This window comes from Triticum urartu, chromosome 6, assembly GCF_003073215.2.
Source record: "Triticum urartu cultivar G1812 chromosome 6, Tu2.1, whole genome shotgun sequence".
NCBI classification, from domain to species: domain Eukaryota; kingdom Viridiplantae; phylum Streptophyta; class Magnoliopsida; order Poales; family Poaceae; genus Triticum; species Triticum urartu.
Genome location: NC_053027.1, coordinates 550,024,145 through 550,040,251, shown reverse-complemented (window position 1 = coordinate 550,040,251; position 16,107 = coordinate 550,024,145). Strand labels below are relative to the sequence as shown.

Below are 16,107 nucleotides of genomic sequence, written 5' to 3'. Positions count from 1 at the left end.
AGACAGGGAGGATCTCTTTTCTGGCTCTTCTCGAGTAGAACGGATTGTTCGCCTAGGTCCTCCCAAGCTGACAATTGTGAGGGGTTCAAAAGGAAAATGGAAAAACAAAAACGAAAACATCGCACTCTTGTTTTGTTGTCACCCCTCGGGATGGAGAGGGGAAGAAAAGTCTCGCAATGGCATGGTAGCACATGTGGAGACCCCGTGAAGCACAAGTGTGGAGGCAGAGAGGAAGTATTTTGTTTCCTCTCGGCATGCACACCCACGGGACAGCGGCACTATTCACACCCACGTCGCGCTCACCACATCCATCCATACCTCTCCCCCGACCGGCTCAGCGATGACGCACTTGGCACTTCCAGCTGTATAAAAGGCGGCCAACGAACCTCCTCCTATGTCCTATCGGCGCGACAATACAAGAGAGACGCACCTTAACATGCATGCTGTGTCAAATGATGAAAGCCTACAAACCCAACAGTTTCCTCTGAAGTTCTCACTGGCAGTTCACCAAGCATTTTCTGTGCACAGATCGTGAATTCAGAACTCAATGTATTGAAAAAATGTCCCTACTAATTTCATCCAGCACTTCCTACCCAATTCACATACTCCCTCCGATCCATATTAATTGACGTTGTTTTAGTACAATTTTATATTAATTTACGCAGCTTTAAGTTGTACTAAAGCAGCGTCGATTAATTTGGATGAGAGGGAGTATTTGAATTACAGATATAATATCAGAATGCAAGAAAGAGGATGACTTCACTGCAAGAGAAGAACCTGCAACATGATAACATAAGAAAATGAGATAATGACTTCTTTGTGTCGTGCACCATATCTTTTTTTTGGTTTTGAAAAGGAGAGCTCCCTCTTCGATTTCTATATACTAGAAACAATTTTTCTTTGCCTTACAACCACCCCCTACGGGGACACACACGGATGATGCACAAATCCAACCGAGACCTCACCGGCTATCCCTGCTATGCGTCGTGCACCATAACTATGTCAATTAATATGGAGTTGGCAAAAATTATAGAGTTGATAGTCCTTTTGTATCGCCAGCTTTTGCCAGCTCTTGGGAAAACCCTGTGTAAACCCTATTTGACGAAATGAAATATCTCTTTCCCTCCAAGACAAATCATTGGGTTGATTCCTAGAAAGGAATGAGCCCGATGTGTGTGTGTGTGGGGGGGGGGGACCCTCCTAATCCGCTTTCCCAGATCGGCGATCCTGTCCACATCCCTACTGCAAGGTCCACGGCGGCAACCACCGCTAGCCGGTTGTAGCACCACGTCACGCCCATGCTTCATATGGGACCTCCCTTTGGATTATCATCGCGGCGACACTATTGGTCCTCCCGTATACGTCCAATAACACCACGCCACGACAATTAGTTGGGGTGGTGGCGATGACTAAGAGCATGGTTAATAGTAGAACCAACCAGGAAAGAAGTGTGAAGCCAACAGCCAAATCATGAAGGACTCAGGGGCTACCGACGATACCATGCCCCCAGGGTATAGTCACGCAGGATCATGGAGGATCGGTAGCCACGGGGTGGCACACGCCCATGACTCATAGTCCACGTACAATACAGGGCGCATCATCGCATTGACGCACAAGACAAGAAATCTTCTACTACAAGAGTAGAATAGTTTCCTTAGCTAGGACAACTCCCAACCGACTTGCATGATGTCACCCTACCATTGACCTTGTATATAAGGACGGGCAGGGACACCTGACCAGTACGTACTTGATAATCTCCTCATAACCTAAAGTCCTAAACCATAATACCTCTCGGTATACGCCTCGTACACAACACAAGCGCTAGCTAGTTATCACACGAAGCTAGAGCAATCAATCCAATTAAGCATAAATCACAATAGTACCTCAACCCTAGGGCCTGAACCTAGGTAAGTCTCTCCTTGCGTACACCATCCGCATCACTCGCACCTCCGCGACCGCATCATGAATTCCGTCAGAAAAATACCACGACAAACCCATAGCCAAAACGTTCCTCCCCTTAGCGCAAAGTTTCCATCCTCTGAAATGCCAGTTTACCATACAGATCTATACGCCCAGGGTGCTACAACCCTTTTCCAGACAACTCTATATGAGCGAAAATTGCTTTTAGAACGGATAGAGAGGAACAAATGGATGTCTAGGCTAGGGAGATCATCTGGACCCCATAGCCAAAACGTTCCTCCCCTTCAGATAGTCTTATCATACACTAGAGTTTTGCTACATTTATAGACGTTTTCTTTCAGAACTAAACCTGCATTTTTTAGCAAAAGAATTAAACCTACATGATAAAGTGGCAGCATGCGATCGGAGCAGAAGGAAGACCACAACAAAATTTAGGGGATTAATATTATTTAGTGAAATCACTAGTTGAGGAGTACTCGTTGCAAAGATCACTTCAATTCGTCAGGTTGCGACAAATGGCGCACATGCAGCGTGCCACTTGTCGCATCCCGAGAGTTTTTCCTTTTTTCGTAGATCCCTTTATTCAAAACGTTTCATCTCTCAAACCGTGCGTCCAAATCTCAAACCGCTTTCACCATTGTATTCATCGCGTCAAGATCTTCAAAACTAGATCCCATGTTGATAGGTTTTGACGAACTTTTTTTCACGAAAAAAACCGGCCGAAAAACCGGACTAAAAAACCAAACCAGGAGGACGGGTTTTCTCCCTTTCCAAAATAGGCATGCCCGTGCCTCTCATGAAATACAACCGTGCCTTTCGCGAAAGCAAAACCGTGACTCTCAAGAAAGGAAAAAAGAAGAAGAGAAAACTCATTTTTTTGTTTTCGAGGAGGCACGGCCGTGACTCTCACAAAAGCACACCCGTGCCTCTCGCAGAAGCAAAACCGTGACTCTCGCGAAAGGAAAAAACAGAAAACGCGTTTTTTCGTTTCCGAGAGGCACGGCCGTGACTCTCGCGAAAGCACACCCGTGCCTCTCGCGGAAGCAAAACCGTGACTCTTGCGAAAGGACAAAAACAAAAAACGCATTTTTTTCATTTCTGAGAGGCACGACCGTGACTCTCGGGAAAGCACAACCGTGCCTCTCACGGGAAGCAAAACCGCGACTCTCGCGAAAGGAAAAAAATAGAAAACGCGTTTTTTCGTTTCCGAGAGGCACGGCCGTGACTCCCGCGAAAGCAAAACCGTGCCTTTCGCGGAAGGAAAACCGTGACTCTCGCGAAAGGAAAAAACGCATTTTTTCACGCAAAAAAACAATTTCCCAAAAAAATGTTTTGCTCGAAAAGCTAAGGAAGACCAGTGGAAAACTAAAACGTCGAAAAAACCATTTAAATAACCGAAATCGCGTGCGGAAAAATAAAAAAACAAAATCCGAAGGAGCGCCCAGAGCACGACACATGGCGAATAGCTGAGAGCGCGCCAAGTGAAGCTGATCGTTGTGAGGCTTTCGAAGAAGCGCCATTAACTAGTGACTTCCATTATTTAGTTAGTGCGGGAGAGTTCGGAAGGTTTCCATAGGGGTGGCCCGTTAAACCTGATCATACGTTGGGCCGAGTTGAGTTTTGAGTCAGGCTTGACAGCCTGATCTTAAAATCCCAAGTCTGAGCCTAGCCCGAACACAAAACATGTGAAGAATGTACTTTGGTACAATCCTTATTTCTGTTTGGGATTGATATACAGTATTATGTTTTAGGAATCACAACAGTCTTATTTTGATTCGAGGATATTTTCGCTCTGGTAGTTAAAAGGACACGATAACAATGAATTGAGCTTAAGTCGGTTGCTTAGATTTCTTGTGATGGAAATTGCACATCTTTGTCTCATGTTCTAGACTTTGCAAGACCTCATCAGTCTGAAGACATGTCTGTTTGGTCTATCGAAAGTACCCGTACATGTAGAGCATATGAGCACACGTTCAAGTAGGTGTGACGTCAGTGTTATACGTGATCGTTTACGTCCATACTGACTGATATGTTTCTGAAAAGCAAAGGAAAAACGAAAACGTCGCGGTCTTGTTTTGTTCTCACCCCCTCGAGGTGGAGATGGAGAGGGGAAGAAAAGTCTGGCAATGGCATCGTCGTACAAGTCGAGACCCCGTGGAGCACGAGTGTGTGGCCCGAGAGGAAGCCTTTCGTTTCCTCTCGGCATGCACAGCGACGGGACAGTGACACTGTTCGCACCCACGCCGCGCTCACGAGAACCATCCATACCCTCTCTCTCCCTCGGCCGACTACTCTCAGCGATGACGCACTTGGCACATCCGAGATGTGCGGGCCTTGTAGCATAAAAGGCAACCATGGAACCTCCTTTGCAGCCACGACAACACAACAGAGACGCACCACCACCAGTACCACCCACTGAAGTTACTCAAGAACTAATTCTCCGGCCGGCCGGACCTCGAGCGCGTCAGTCAGGATGGCACCCACGGCGGCGGAGCAGCACACGAGGAAGGCGGTGGGTCTGGCGGCGCGCGACGCCTCCGGCCATCTCACACCGCTCGCCATCACCCGGAGGTACGTACGCAACGCAAGCCAGACGCTCTCTCGTACTCAGGGGTCCGCCGGTGGCCCGACCGGTGCCGCTAGCACGCCTCCGCACAGCGTCTTTGCCGTCGCTACGTTCGCCCGAGACGCCCCTATGCGTGGCCGGGCACGCCGACGGGCACGGCGGCGCCGTCCGATCCGGTTTGCTGTTCGCTAGTTTTTCCGTCATATGCCCCGGCCCTCGGTTGCATGCACCATGCATGGTTCCTCCGTGGAATAATTTAATTTATTCTTGTTCAATTGTCGCGTAGCTGATGATTAGCGGTCCACCAGATCTGGACTTTCTCGTCCTGAACAATCCTCCGTTCTAAATCACATGTATATAGATATATTTCAGTGTGTTTGTTCATTTATTTCATTTCATATGTAGTCTATATTGAAATATTCAAAATATCTTACATTTGTGAACAGAAGAAGTATGATTTTAGAGAATTTGTGCGGCTAACAGTGGCCTTAAGCTTGCACGGCTGCTTTGTCCCGTATATATATACTCCTTTGTTCCGTTGCAGATTCGCAGAATAGTCTATGTGCCATGTGAATTTGTTTCCCTGGATTTATACACGGTGGTTATTGGGTTGCTTTCTGTGTTATTTTTTATATGAAAAAGAGCCTTAATTTGCAAATAGTATGAATATAATATCATGTGTCCAATAGAACTGTAACAAATAGTATGGATTATCATGTGTCCAGTACAACCGTAACGTCGACCTCAGCCTTTTCCCGTTTTGGGATCTTTACGCGACGCCACATAGTACATATGATGTCTCACTCTCAGTTACTTGTCACTGTTAAGCTTGTGTAATATTCGTCTGCCTCTTTATGTGTGGCTTTTGCTCTTCCTATGTGTGGTCATGCGGGCAAACCTCAACGGCACATCTGTTTCAGTGACTTCATTGATTGATTAATAGTAGGACTTGACATGCTCGGACTGGCCGGCAAAGAGGTTGTGGCGATTTTGATTTTGATTTTTTGTTATTAGCTTATTTGGATTGAAACTTCTCGATCGCAACAGGATTTAGTTTTTCCTAGAACTTTTGCTAGAAAATGAGTTATACAGTTTGACAATCATCACATCTTTTCGCAAATAATGAATACCTAGCCATTAGGCTCATTTGATCCAATCATGCAGAGGTATCGCCACAAGTTTGTCATAGAAAATATTTGTTATTTTTTTTATCACTTACATATATCCATATAAAGTAATACCACAAACATGTGGTCAAACCGTGCCCATTACGTAGCAGTAGTTTGCAGTTGGAAAAGAAAGACTTGTGCAATTCGTCGATGGCGCTAGTGGTTTTATGTTCATATGTTGTTACCGTAGCCATGCGAGCACCTTCAAGATATTAAGCCGACACAATATCTTGAGATTAACGAAGTCATCAAGGCGCCTCATAGTGATGGAGGTGTCTTCTTCCACTAAACGAATATCGCCGGAAAGCTTGAAATAAATTCAGAAAAATACGAGGATCGGTGATAAATTTAGAGTTTGAACCCTGATGGGCTAGTTCCATTACAAGGAATCTAACCATCTGAGTTACACTCATTTTGCAGATGAAAAAGGTGGTTGATAGATGGTTTTAAGATTTGCAGTCCTAGAACTCTAAAATCCTTATTTTTCAAAAGAGTAATAATTGGTTGAAGTATGTGATTTGCTTGAATGAGTAAAATCATTTGTCTGAATGATAAAATTCAGCAGTTTTAACATGCATGGCCGATTCTTCGGTTTTGAGCATTGGCCCTTGTCGTGTGAGTGTATGTGAATGGTGATGTGAACCTTCTTCGTGAGGGAATCAGTTATTTAAAGCCAGACATCTGCCTCTTTTCTGCTTAACAGCCTATCAACCCCGAAAACGGTTCACAGTTGCTCTCTCGTGCTTAGGGGTCCGCCGGTGCCGCTAGCACGCCTCCGCATCTCGAGACAACATCTTTGCTGTCGCTATGTTCGCCCGAGACACGTCTATGCATGGCCGGGCTCGCCGACGGACACGGCGGCGCCGTCCGACCCCATTGGTGTTCGCTAGCTTTTCCCTCATGCCCCGGCCCTCTGGTTGCATGCACCATGCATGGTTCCTCCGTGTAATAATTTAATTTATTCTCGTTATTAAATTGTCGCATAGCTGACGATGATTTTAGAGAATTTGTGCGGCTAACATGGGCCTTAAGCTTGCACAGCTGCTTTATCCCGTATATATATTCTCCTTTGTTCCCATGCAGATTCGCAGGATAGTCTCTGTGACATGGGAACAGTAATGCTACACACACGGACTTGTTACGAAATCAATGAACTGTAATTAGGTGGCAGTTTTGATTGGAGATTAGGAGTGAGGCGGGACCCACCACATAAAAATCAGGGTGGGTGGAGATTAATTAGCGTTGAGATGCCCGTGTTGCTCCGTGCATCTAGGATTATTGGCATGAGATTTTGTTTCCTTGGATTTATCAGGGTGGTTATTAGGTCGCTTTCTGTGTTAATTTTTATTTAAAATCCGGCCTTAATTTCCAAATAGTACGAATTATCATCTGTCCAGAGTACAACCGTAACAAACTGTACTATGAATTAGCGTGTGTCTGGTACAACCGTAACAAATTGTATGAATTATCATGTGTTCAGTACAAGCGTAACGTAGACACCAGCCTTTTTATGTTTTGGAATTTTTAGGCCACGCCACTGTTAGTTGTAAAAGGCACATACATACATGTGATGTGTCACTCTCAGTTACTTGTCAGTTGTCACTATTAGGCTAGTCATAGTGGGAGTAACTTAGCTAGTAACATAGCGCACTTCAAGAAAATTCTGCTTATTTGGCAAGTAATTAATGAGAGGTGGTAACATAATATGTTATTATAACATAACGCTTTCCAAGACAAAATGAGTCTATGAGCTAATTAATAAAACCATCTATGATACTACTAGTATGTTACTTTGCATTATGAAGGTAGTAACTTAGACTAGTGTCAGATGCAAGACACTAGTCTAAGTTACTCCCCACTATGACCAGCCTTAGCTTGTAGTACAATTCCTCTGCTTCTGTGCTTGTGGCTTTTGCTCTTCCTATGTGTGGTATGAATCAGGTGGCTCATGTGGGCAAACCTCAACGGCACACCTGTTTAGGTGACTTCATTGATTAGCACTTTAGTAGGACTTGATATGCTCGGGCTGGCCGGCAAAGAGGTCGTGGCGATTTTGATTTTGATTTTTTTATTAGCTTATTTGGATTGAAACTTCTTGATCACAAGAGGATTTAGTTTTTTGTAGAACTTTTGATTTTTTGACTTCATTGATTAGCACTTTAGTAGGACTTGATATGCTCGGGCTGGCCGGCAAAGAGGTCGTGGCGATTTTGATTTTGATTTTTTTATTAGCTTATTTGGATTGAAACTTCTTGATCACAAGAGGATTTAGTTTTTTGTAGAACTTTTGCTAGAGAATGAGCTATGCAATTTAATCATCATCACATCTTTTGCAAATAGCGAATACCTAGCTATTTAGGCTCATTTGATGCAATCATGCAAATATACCGCGACAAGTTTGTAATAGAAAATCATTTGATATTTATTACTTACATATATCCATATAAGGTAATGCAACCAACATGTGGGCAAACCGTACGTGCCATTACGAAGTATAGTTTGCAATAGCGAATAAAAGACTCATGTAATTTGTAGTTGGTGCTACTAGTTTTATGTTGTTATCGTAGCCATGCTAGTGTGCTATGAGCTGTATAAGGTGGTTGGTGGATGGTAAGGATGTGCAGTCCTACCATTTGCTTTGCAAATTATTTTCTAATTTCTCTATTTTTGCAAAGATTAATAATTAATAGGCAAGTCCGAACAAATGATTTTCTAAAATCACTATTTTTCCTAGAATTATGTGATTTTCTCAAACGAGTAAAATCATTTGTATGAATGATGAAATTCAGTAGTATGATTAGACAAAAAAAATCAGCAAAACAAAAATTGATCGTTTGCATGTATGACTGATTGTTTGGCTTTTGAACCTTGTTGATCATGTGGGTGAGGGTGAGTGTTTTTTGCCAACCTTGTTCTTGATGGATTCAGTTATCTAGAGCCAGACATCAGCCTCTTTGATAAAACATAAAAAAACTGAGACTAGTTGCATCACCGAGCAATGAATTGAGTTGATAGACAAAACCATGATTTACTAGTGAGATTTATTAGCCTAGTTTACACACTAGCATTTACTTCTACGTTCAGTCTAAATTGAACTTCTTTAAGTTTGGCAAATCTCTAGAAAAATATACAGAGATTTTCATAACCAATTTGATTTATTTAGTTCAGCATAAAATATAGTTTCATACTACATGCATTTGACTTTGTGGTTATTGGAATTTTTTCCTATAACTTGGCCAGACAACCTAGAACTTCAAATATTTTGGAACAGAGGTAGTACTACGTAATAGCATTTCTTTTTATGATGTTCATGTTTCTTATGATTCTTGCTTCAGGAGCACTGGAGACGACGATGTGGTGATCAAGATTTTGTACTGCGGGATCTGCCACTCTGACCTACACAGCATCAAGAACGAATGGAAGAATGCCAAGTACCCCATGATCCCTGGGCACGAGATCGCCGGCGAGGTCACCGAGGTCGGCAAGAATGTGACCAAGTTCAAGACCGGAGACCGTGTGGGCGTCGGGTGCATGGTGAACTCATGCCAGTCCTGCGAGAGCTGCAACAAGGGCTTCGAGAACCACTGCCCGGGCATAATCCCCACCTACAACACGGTCGATGTCGACGGCACCATCACCTATGGCGGCTACTCCGGCATGGTGGTGGTGCACGAGCGGTTCGTGGTCCGGTTCCCAGACACCATACCGCTGGACAAGGGCGCGCCGCTGCTGTGCGCCGGCATCACCGTGTACAGCCCCATGAAGTACCACGGTCTGAATGTTCCCGGGATGCACCTCGGCGTGCTGGGTTTGGGCGGGCTGGGCCATGTCGCGGTCAAGTTCGGCAAGGCCTTCGGGATGAAGGTGACGGTGATCAGCTCGTCGCCGGGGAAGAAGCAGGAGGCCCTTGAACGGCTAGGCGCCGACGCGTTCGTTGTCAGCAAGGATGCCGAGGAGATGAAGGTATGCGGAATTGTTGCAATCATAATTTAACCAAGCATGACCATTAACAGATTGTTCTTTCTCTCTCCGGTGGAGAACAACACAGGAGTTCATATGTGCCTACCAAAGAAAAAAATTGCGTGCTATACAAATAGCGTCGCCTCTTAAATTATGCGTTTAGCGTGCTGGCAAGGTTAATTTAAATGTGTCGTCTTTGTAGGCTGCGATGAGTACCATGGATGGCATCATAAACACGGTGTCTGCAAACATCCCCATGGCCCCTCTCTTGGGGCTACTGAAACCCAACGGCAAGATGATCATGGTTGGCCTCCCAGAGAAGCCTATGGAGATCCCCCCCTTTGCTCTGGTTGCTAGTAAGTCCTTCAACCTCACAAACCTAGCTATATATATGCGTAACTGACTGGTACACATACTGACGTATGTGTGGCTGATTTAATGTACAGCGAACAAGACCCTGGCCGGGAGCTGCATCGGCGGCATGAGGGACACCCAGGAGATGCTCGACCTCGCCGCCAAGCATGACGTGACGGCGGACATTGAGGTGATTGACGTCGAGTACGTGAACACGGCCATGGAGCGCCTTGCCAAGGCGGACGTGAGGTATCGATTCGTCATCGACATCGGTAACACCCTTGACAAAGCCGCCGCCGCCGCCGAGTGACTCAGGGTCTCTGTTTTTGTCAATTAATCTAAATTTATATTTTTATGTATGAAAGCGTACGCCCGCAGGTATAGGCGCTACTTGTATTGTATTTATATAAATTTATTAATATGTGAAGGAAGACATCCTGCGTGCCATGATGCCGGTTGTGGCTGTGTTAAAACCTCTTTGGTGTTGTCGTGTTTGTCTTGCTACATCTCGATCTGTGCTACTTGATTGCCTGGTGGCTTTATTAATTTAAGTCAGGTTGTGGCCTTTTTTCTTAAAAAAAAGAAAGACATTACATGAATTCTTCTTGAGCTCTTTGGCAGGTGTTGCATGATATCCCAAGAATGAGCCATATGTGCTATACACCATCAGTTTTCGAACCTGGCTTCCCCTAATGTACTAACCTAAGTGGTTCTGTTATTTCAAAATAAATAAATTGGAAGATACACTATTTATGGTCCTTAGCTAGCTATGTAGAAAGTGTAGAAAGTAAACACCATCAACTTGGACACCGTTCATTTTGATTACGCCCCTTGTACTAGCAAAGTTCATCTCTCCATCTGAGAATCTATTCTATTGACAGTTGAGGTGGCGCTTGCTTGACGGGAATATTCGGTGCATTGTTGAAAATTCAAAATGGTTGTAAACTTCTAATTGGAAATTACTAGCTAGAGAAATCATGCATGCTAAAGCAATGAGATATCACCTGAGGAGGCAGACAGTGAACCAGTGGCTTCTCCTCATATGCTGCTGCTTCTGCTTCCATGTGCTTCTTACCAATTGATATTGTTGGAAATTAAAGAGTCAAATGACGCTAACGAGAAATAAGCAACCAAATAACCCCGCGTCTTAATACATAGATCAGCTCATGCCTGGATTGTATTAGTATGAAATTTAGCCAGCATTCATGGGCCGGGCGGGCGGATGAGGGTTACTTAGAGCTATAGTAAGTGAGCTGCCATGGTGGTAGTAGGTTGGGGTGTCACATCCACACTGCACGACCACTCGTCCCACCAACACAGCTCAAATGGCTCACGACCTCGCGCTTGTCCCGCTCATGAGTTTGGCTTAGTTCATGCATGTTACAATTGTAAAGTTTACATTAAGCTGCGAAAATTCTCAAGTGTGCGTGCTCAGTCTTGCGTCCTCGCGTCGTCCTAGCTACTCATAAGTTCGGCTTCGTTCATATTGATGACGCAGAGAAGACATACATGTACATCAGTTGATTAGAGTGTGGCTGTCTACAACCACGCACATTGCACCCCTGGTGCACCCACGATCAAAACCTTAGCAAAACATTTCAAAAAAATTCTGAAACTATGTGAGTGTGATTATGAGCAAATGTTTTAGGTGCTTGCAAAATTTGATGGAGAAATAACATCCAAGGAAATCTGTGAACAGTAACGTGTGAAAATATGTGAACAGTAACATGGGTGCACAACATTATTTGTATTTTGTTTTTTATGGAAATCATTTGGGACGCGTCTAGCGGGCGGCTGTGCGCCCGCTAGCGCTCCTGGGCGGCCCACGTTTTTTGAAACTTTATGTCCCTTTTGTCTCGATTTGGAAATTAATAGCGCGTTGTTATTTAATCATCCCGTGGCATTATTTCTCACCAGAGGGGCGGGTTTGCTGGTTCTTCAGTGCATGCATCTGCATCTAGTATTGTGTACGCTTTTTTATTTAAACTTTCTGAATTTTTAAAAGGTCATATTTTTCAAACCGCGCGTCCGAATTCAGATCCGTCTTCACTATTGGATTCTTTGCGACGAGATCTTTGAAACTAGATCCTGCATGGGTATGTTTCGACGAAAAAAATTTATGCATTTTTGTCCCCGTTTTGTGCAACTGACTAGTCGTTGATGTGCAACTACCTGACAGGGGTGCACAACTTTTCTCGTACACCGTAAACGTGCAGTTTTCCTCTATGGTACCTCCACCCCAAAACTACCTCCTTCTAGTGAGATGTGCAACTTCGTTTATTGCCCAGGCCATGCAGTTTTCACTAGTGGCACCACCTCATACTACTCTCTAATAGTGAAATGTGCAATTTCATCTGTTGCCCCGGCGCCCTGGCCAACTGCATGGTAGTCGTCGCGCGTGTGTAGCCCCCACAACCGCGTTTGAGGGACTATCCTATAAGAATGTCCCAACTCCATGGCCACTCATGTGTGACTATGCACACAAGAGTGTGCAACTCCGTGGTCGGACGTGGGCATCTTCCACAGTAATTCATGTGCGACTATACAGACGAGATTGTGCAACTGTGTGCCATGCATATGCGACTATGCTGACGAGAGTGTGCAACTCCGTGGCCGGGCATGAGCACCTTCCACAAAAACTCATGTGCGACTATGCAGACGAGGTTGTGCAACTCCATGGCCATGTATGTGTGACTGTGCCGACGAGAGTGTGCAATTCTGTGGCCATGCATGAGCACCTCCCACGACAATTCATGTGTGACTATGCGGACGAGATTATGCAACTCTGCGTCCATACATGTGCGACTGCGCCGACGAGAGCATGCAACTCCACGACCATGTGTGAGCACCTCCCGCGACAATTTATGTGCGACTATTCGAACGAGATTGTGCAACTCTATGGCCATGCATGTGCGACTGTGCCGATGAGAGTGTGCAACTCCGCGGCCGGGCGTGAGCACCTCCCCCAGTAATTCATGTGCGACTATCCGGACGAGATTGTGCAACTCTGTGTCCATGCATGTGCGACTGTGCCGACGAGAGTGTGCAACCCTGCAGCCATGCGTGAGCACCTCCCACGACAATTTATGTGCGACTATGCGCACGAGATTGTACAAGCCTATGGCCATGCATGTGCGATTATACCGACGAGAGTGTGCAACTCCGCGGCCGGGCGTGAGCACCTCCCACGATAATTCATGTGTGACTATGCGGACGAGATCGTGCAACTCTGTGGCCATGCATGTGCGACTGTGCCGACGAGAGTATGCAACCCCGTGGCCATGCGTGAGCATCTCCCACGACAATTTATGTGCGACTATGCACACGAGATTGTGCAACTCTCTAACCGTGCATGCGCGACTATACCGACGAGAGTGTGCAACTCCGCGGCCGAGCGTGAGCACCTCCCACGACAATTCATGTGCGACTATGCAGACGAGATCGTGCAACTCTATGGCCATGCATGTGTGACTGTGCCGACAAAAAGTGTGCAACTTCGCGGCCATGCGTGAGCACCTCCCGCGATAATTCATGTGCGACTATGCGGGCGAGATTGTGCAACTTTGTGTCCATGTGTGTGCGACTATGCCGGCGAGAGTGTGCAACTCCGCGGCCGGGCGTGGGAACCTCCCATGATAATTCATGTGCGACTATGCAGACTAGATTGTGCAACTCTGTTGCCATGCATGTGCGACTGCGCCGACGAAAGTGTGCAACTTCGCAGCGGAGCATGAGAACCTCCCACGACAATTCATATGCGACTATGCGGACCTGATTTCCACTCTGTGGCCATGCATGTGCCAAGTAGAACTACTATGTGTACAACTACAACTACTGTGGATGTCAACAAAAAATAGTAAACAATAGATCAACTTACAAACAAGCATTTAGTTCACCGGTGCACTGTTCGTCAATACAACAGAGGGGAAATTTGGTAAACACAGAGACAAGACCTCATGATCACATGAACTCACAGGCACCGAATCAACTTCACACGCAACTACGCTAGAAAGGCACAAAGATGCATCACAAGACTGGTCAGGTGGTTAGGTGCTGAACTCTGTTGATCCCTTGGCTAGCTCGTAGCTATTCTTAAATTCTTTCCAGGCTTCCATGGCAACTATGAAGAGAGAGGAGAGACATCGCAGGGAGCACCTGCACCTTCTCCATGTCGCCGGAGTGTAGGGGAGAGGTGGTGGTGGCGGTGGTGCACGGCCGTCCATGTGGTGGCGCGACACCGCGATCCGATCTAGATGAGGGGGGTCGTGGACATCATGTCTGGAGCTCGTGCGAGAGGTGAGTGCTTGGGATCATCCCCATCGTGCTGGAGGGAATGGAGGGACGAGCAGGGGATGGCCACGGCCTGGATCCATGGCTCCACGGTGTTTTGGACCGCACAGTCGCCGGGGAGGAGGCAGGTGGGGGAGCTTGGGGTCGAGCCAGAGGAGGAGGCCAGCACGTCGGTGCAGTCATGCGGATCCGGTGAGGGCCGTGCTCGGAGGAGCTGACGACGACGGGGACGGGGACTCAGATCCAGAAGAATTGGGGAAGCGTACGAGAGAGAGAGCGGCCTGGTGGGATCGGCGGCTGGACGGGGTGGGATGACGGGTGGGGTGGCTGCCCGACCAGGTAACACCTGACGTGCGTGGCCGCACGATTGGCCCGCATCGGGCGGTCACGACGCGGCCCCTCAGTTCGCCCAGAAAGTGCGTATGCACTTTTTAGATTTTAGGAATCATTTGATGTTTTTTGGTGACCAAACTTTGCAAGCTCCTAAAACATTAGCTCATAATCACATCCATCAAGTTTCAATTTTTTTAATTCGTTGACTTTTTTTTTGAATTTACTGTCCACTTCGTGGATGCACCGAAGGTGGGTGCAGCCACTACTTTCCCCAGTTGATTAAGCTGCGAAAACTCTTGAAGTGTACGTGATCGGGCTCACATCCTCGCGCATCGTCCCGCTCATGAGTATGGCTTCATGCATATTGATGATGTAGACACACGACAAGCGCAAAGTTTACATCAGGTGATTACCTGCGAAAACTCTTTAGGTGTGCGTGCTCGAACTCATGTCCCTGCGTGCCGTCCCATTCATGAGTTTGGCTTCGTGCATATTGATGATGCATATACAACAAGTGCAATTTGCATTAGGTGATTAAGCTACGAAACTAAGTGTGTGTGCTTCGGCTCACGTCCTCACGTGTTATCCCTGCTCATGCATTTGGTTTCATGCATACTGATGGTGCAGACTGCAGAGAGGACAAGCGCAAAGTTTACATCAGGTGATTAAGCTGTGAAAACTCTTAAACGTGCGTGCTCGGGCCCATGTCCTCGCGCATCGCCCCGCTCATGAGTTTGATTTCGTGCATATGTATGATGCAGACAATCACGGAAGTTTCCATAAATGATTAAGCTGTGAAAACTCTAATGAGCTATGCCGGTGGCCAAGATCCATCCATTGGCCACGCACGGCCCCCGCGTCGCCTAGGTTGGGCGACACGGGCGGCAACTCAACCCCCGCCGCCAGGAACGCCCTCCGCCTGCCCCTCTCCCCTCGCCGCCGGTGGCCACCTCCGGCAAAGCCCGCGTGGTGGTGGCGGCGGCGGGGTCTTCTCCGTCACTCGGTGCTCGTCATAGCTGGTGGCTCTCCTCCAGATGCGGAAGGCGCGGTGCGCAAAAGGGACCGACAGTTGCCGGCGCAGTGGCCTCGCGTGGCGGCGGTGGTGATGTCGCGCGGGCTGGGCTGGGAACGAAAGGCAGGAGGCGGCTAGTTTGGCCAGACTCTATAGGATCTCCAACCGTCGCGATCCAGGGGAGCCCCGTGGTTTTGGCCCTGTTGTTCTTCAATCTTCAAAACTTTGATCTGCTTCATGCCGGCCTCCTCGATCTGTACACCGACAGGTTCCGGTCTTCCTCTCGGAGATCTCAGCTTTTGACGCATGGCGTCACTGGATTTCTGCATTGGAATTGATCCGGTCGGGCGAGCACTCATCTTTGGTCAGAGAGGCTTCATGAGGATGTGGCGCGAAAGCTTCCCAGTCTTGTCGTTGTCATGGGATATGTCTAAGTATAGATTTCCATGATGTTGACAGTGATGAAGAAAGTCATGATGGCTGCGATCGGAGACTTGTAATGG

General features: G+C 46.7%; 1 protein-coding gene across 1 annotated transcript; it reads left to right on the top strand.

Moving 5' to 3' along the window:
- The first annotated feature begins 4,252 nt into the window (after nt 1-4,252).
- LOC125515208 (probable cinnamyl alcohol dehydrogenase 5) lies at nt 4,253-10,416 on the top strand. The gene is made up of 4 exons (XM_048680647.1): nt 4,253-4,491; nt 8,991-9,618; nt 9,818-9,971; nt 10,062-10,416. Exons 1-4 carry the CDS (start codon nt 4,394-4,396, stop codon nt 10,277-10,279), a joined length of 1,098 nt encoding a protein of 365 aa, XP_048536604.1. The 5' UTR covers nt 4,253-4,393; the 3' UTR covers nt 10,280-10,416.
- Nucleotides 10,417-16,107: the final 5,691 nt, after the last annotated feature.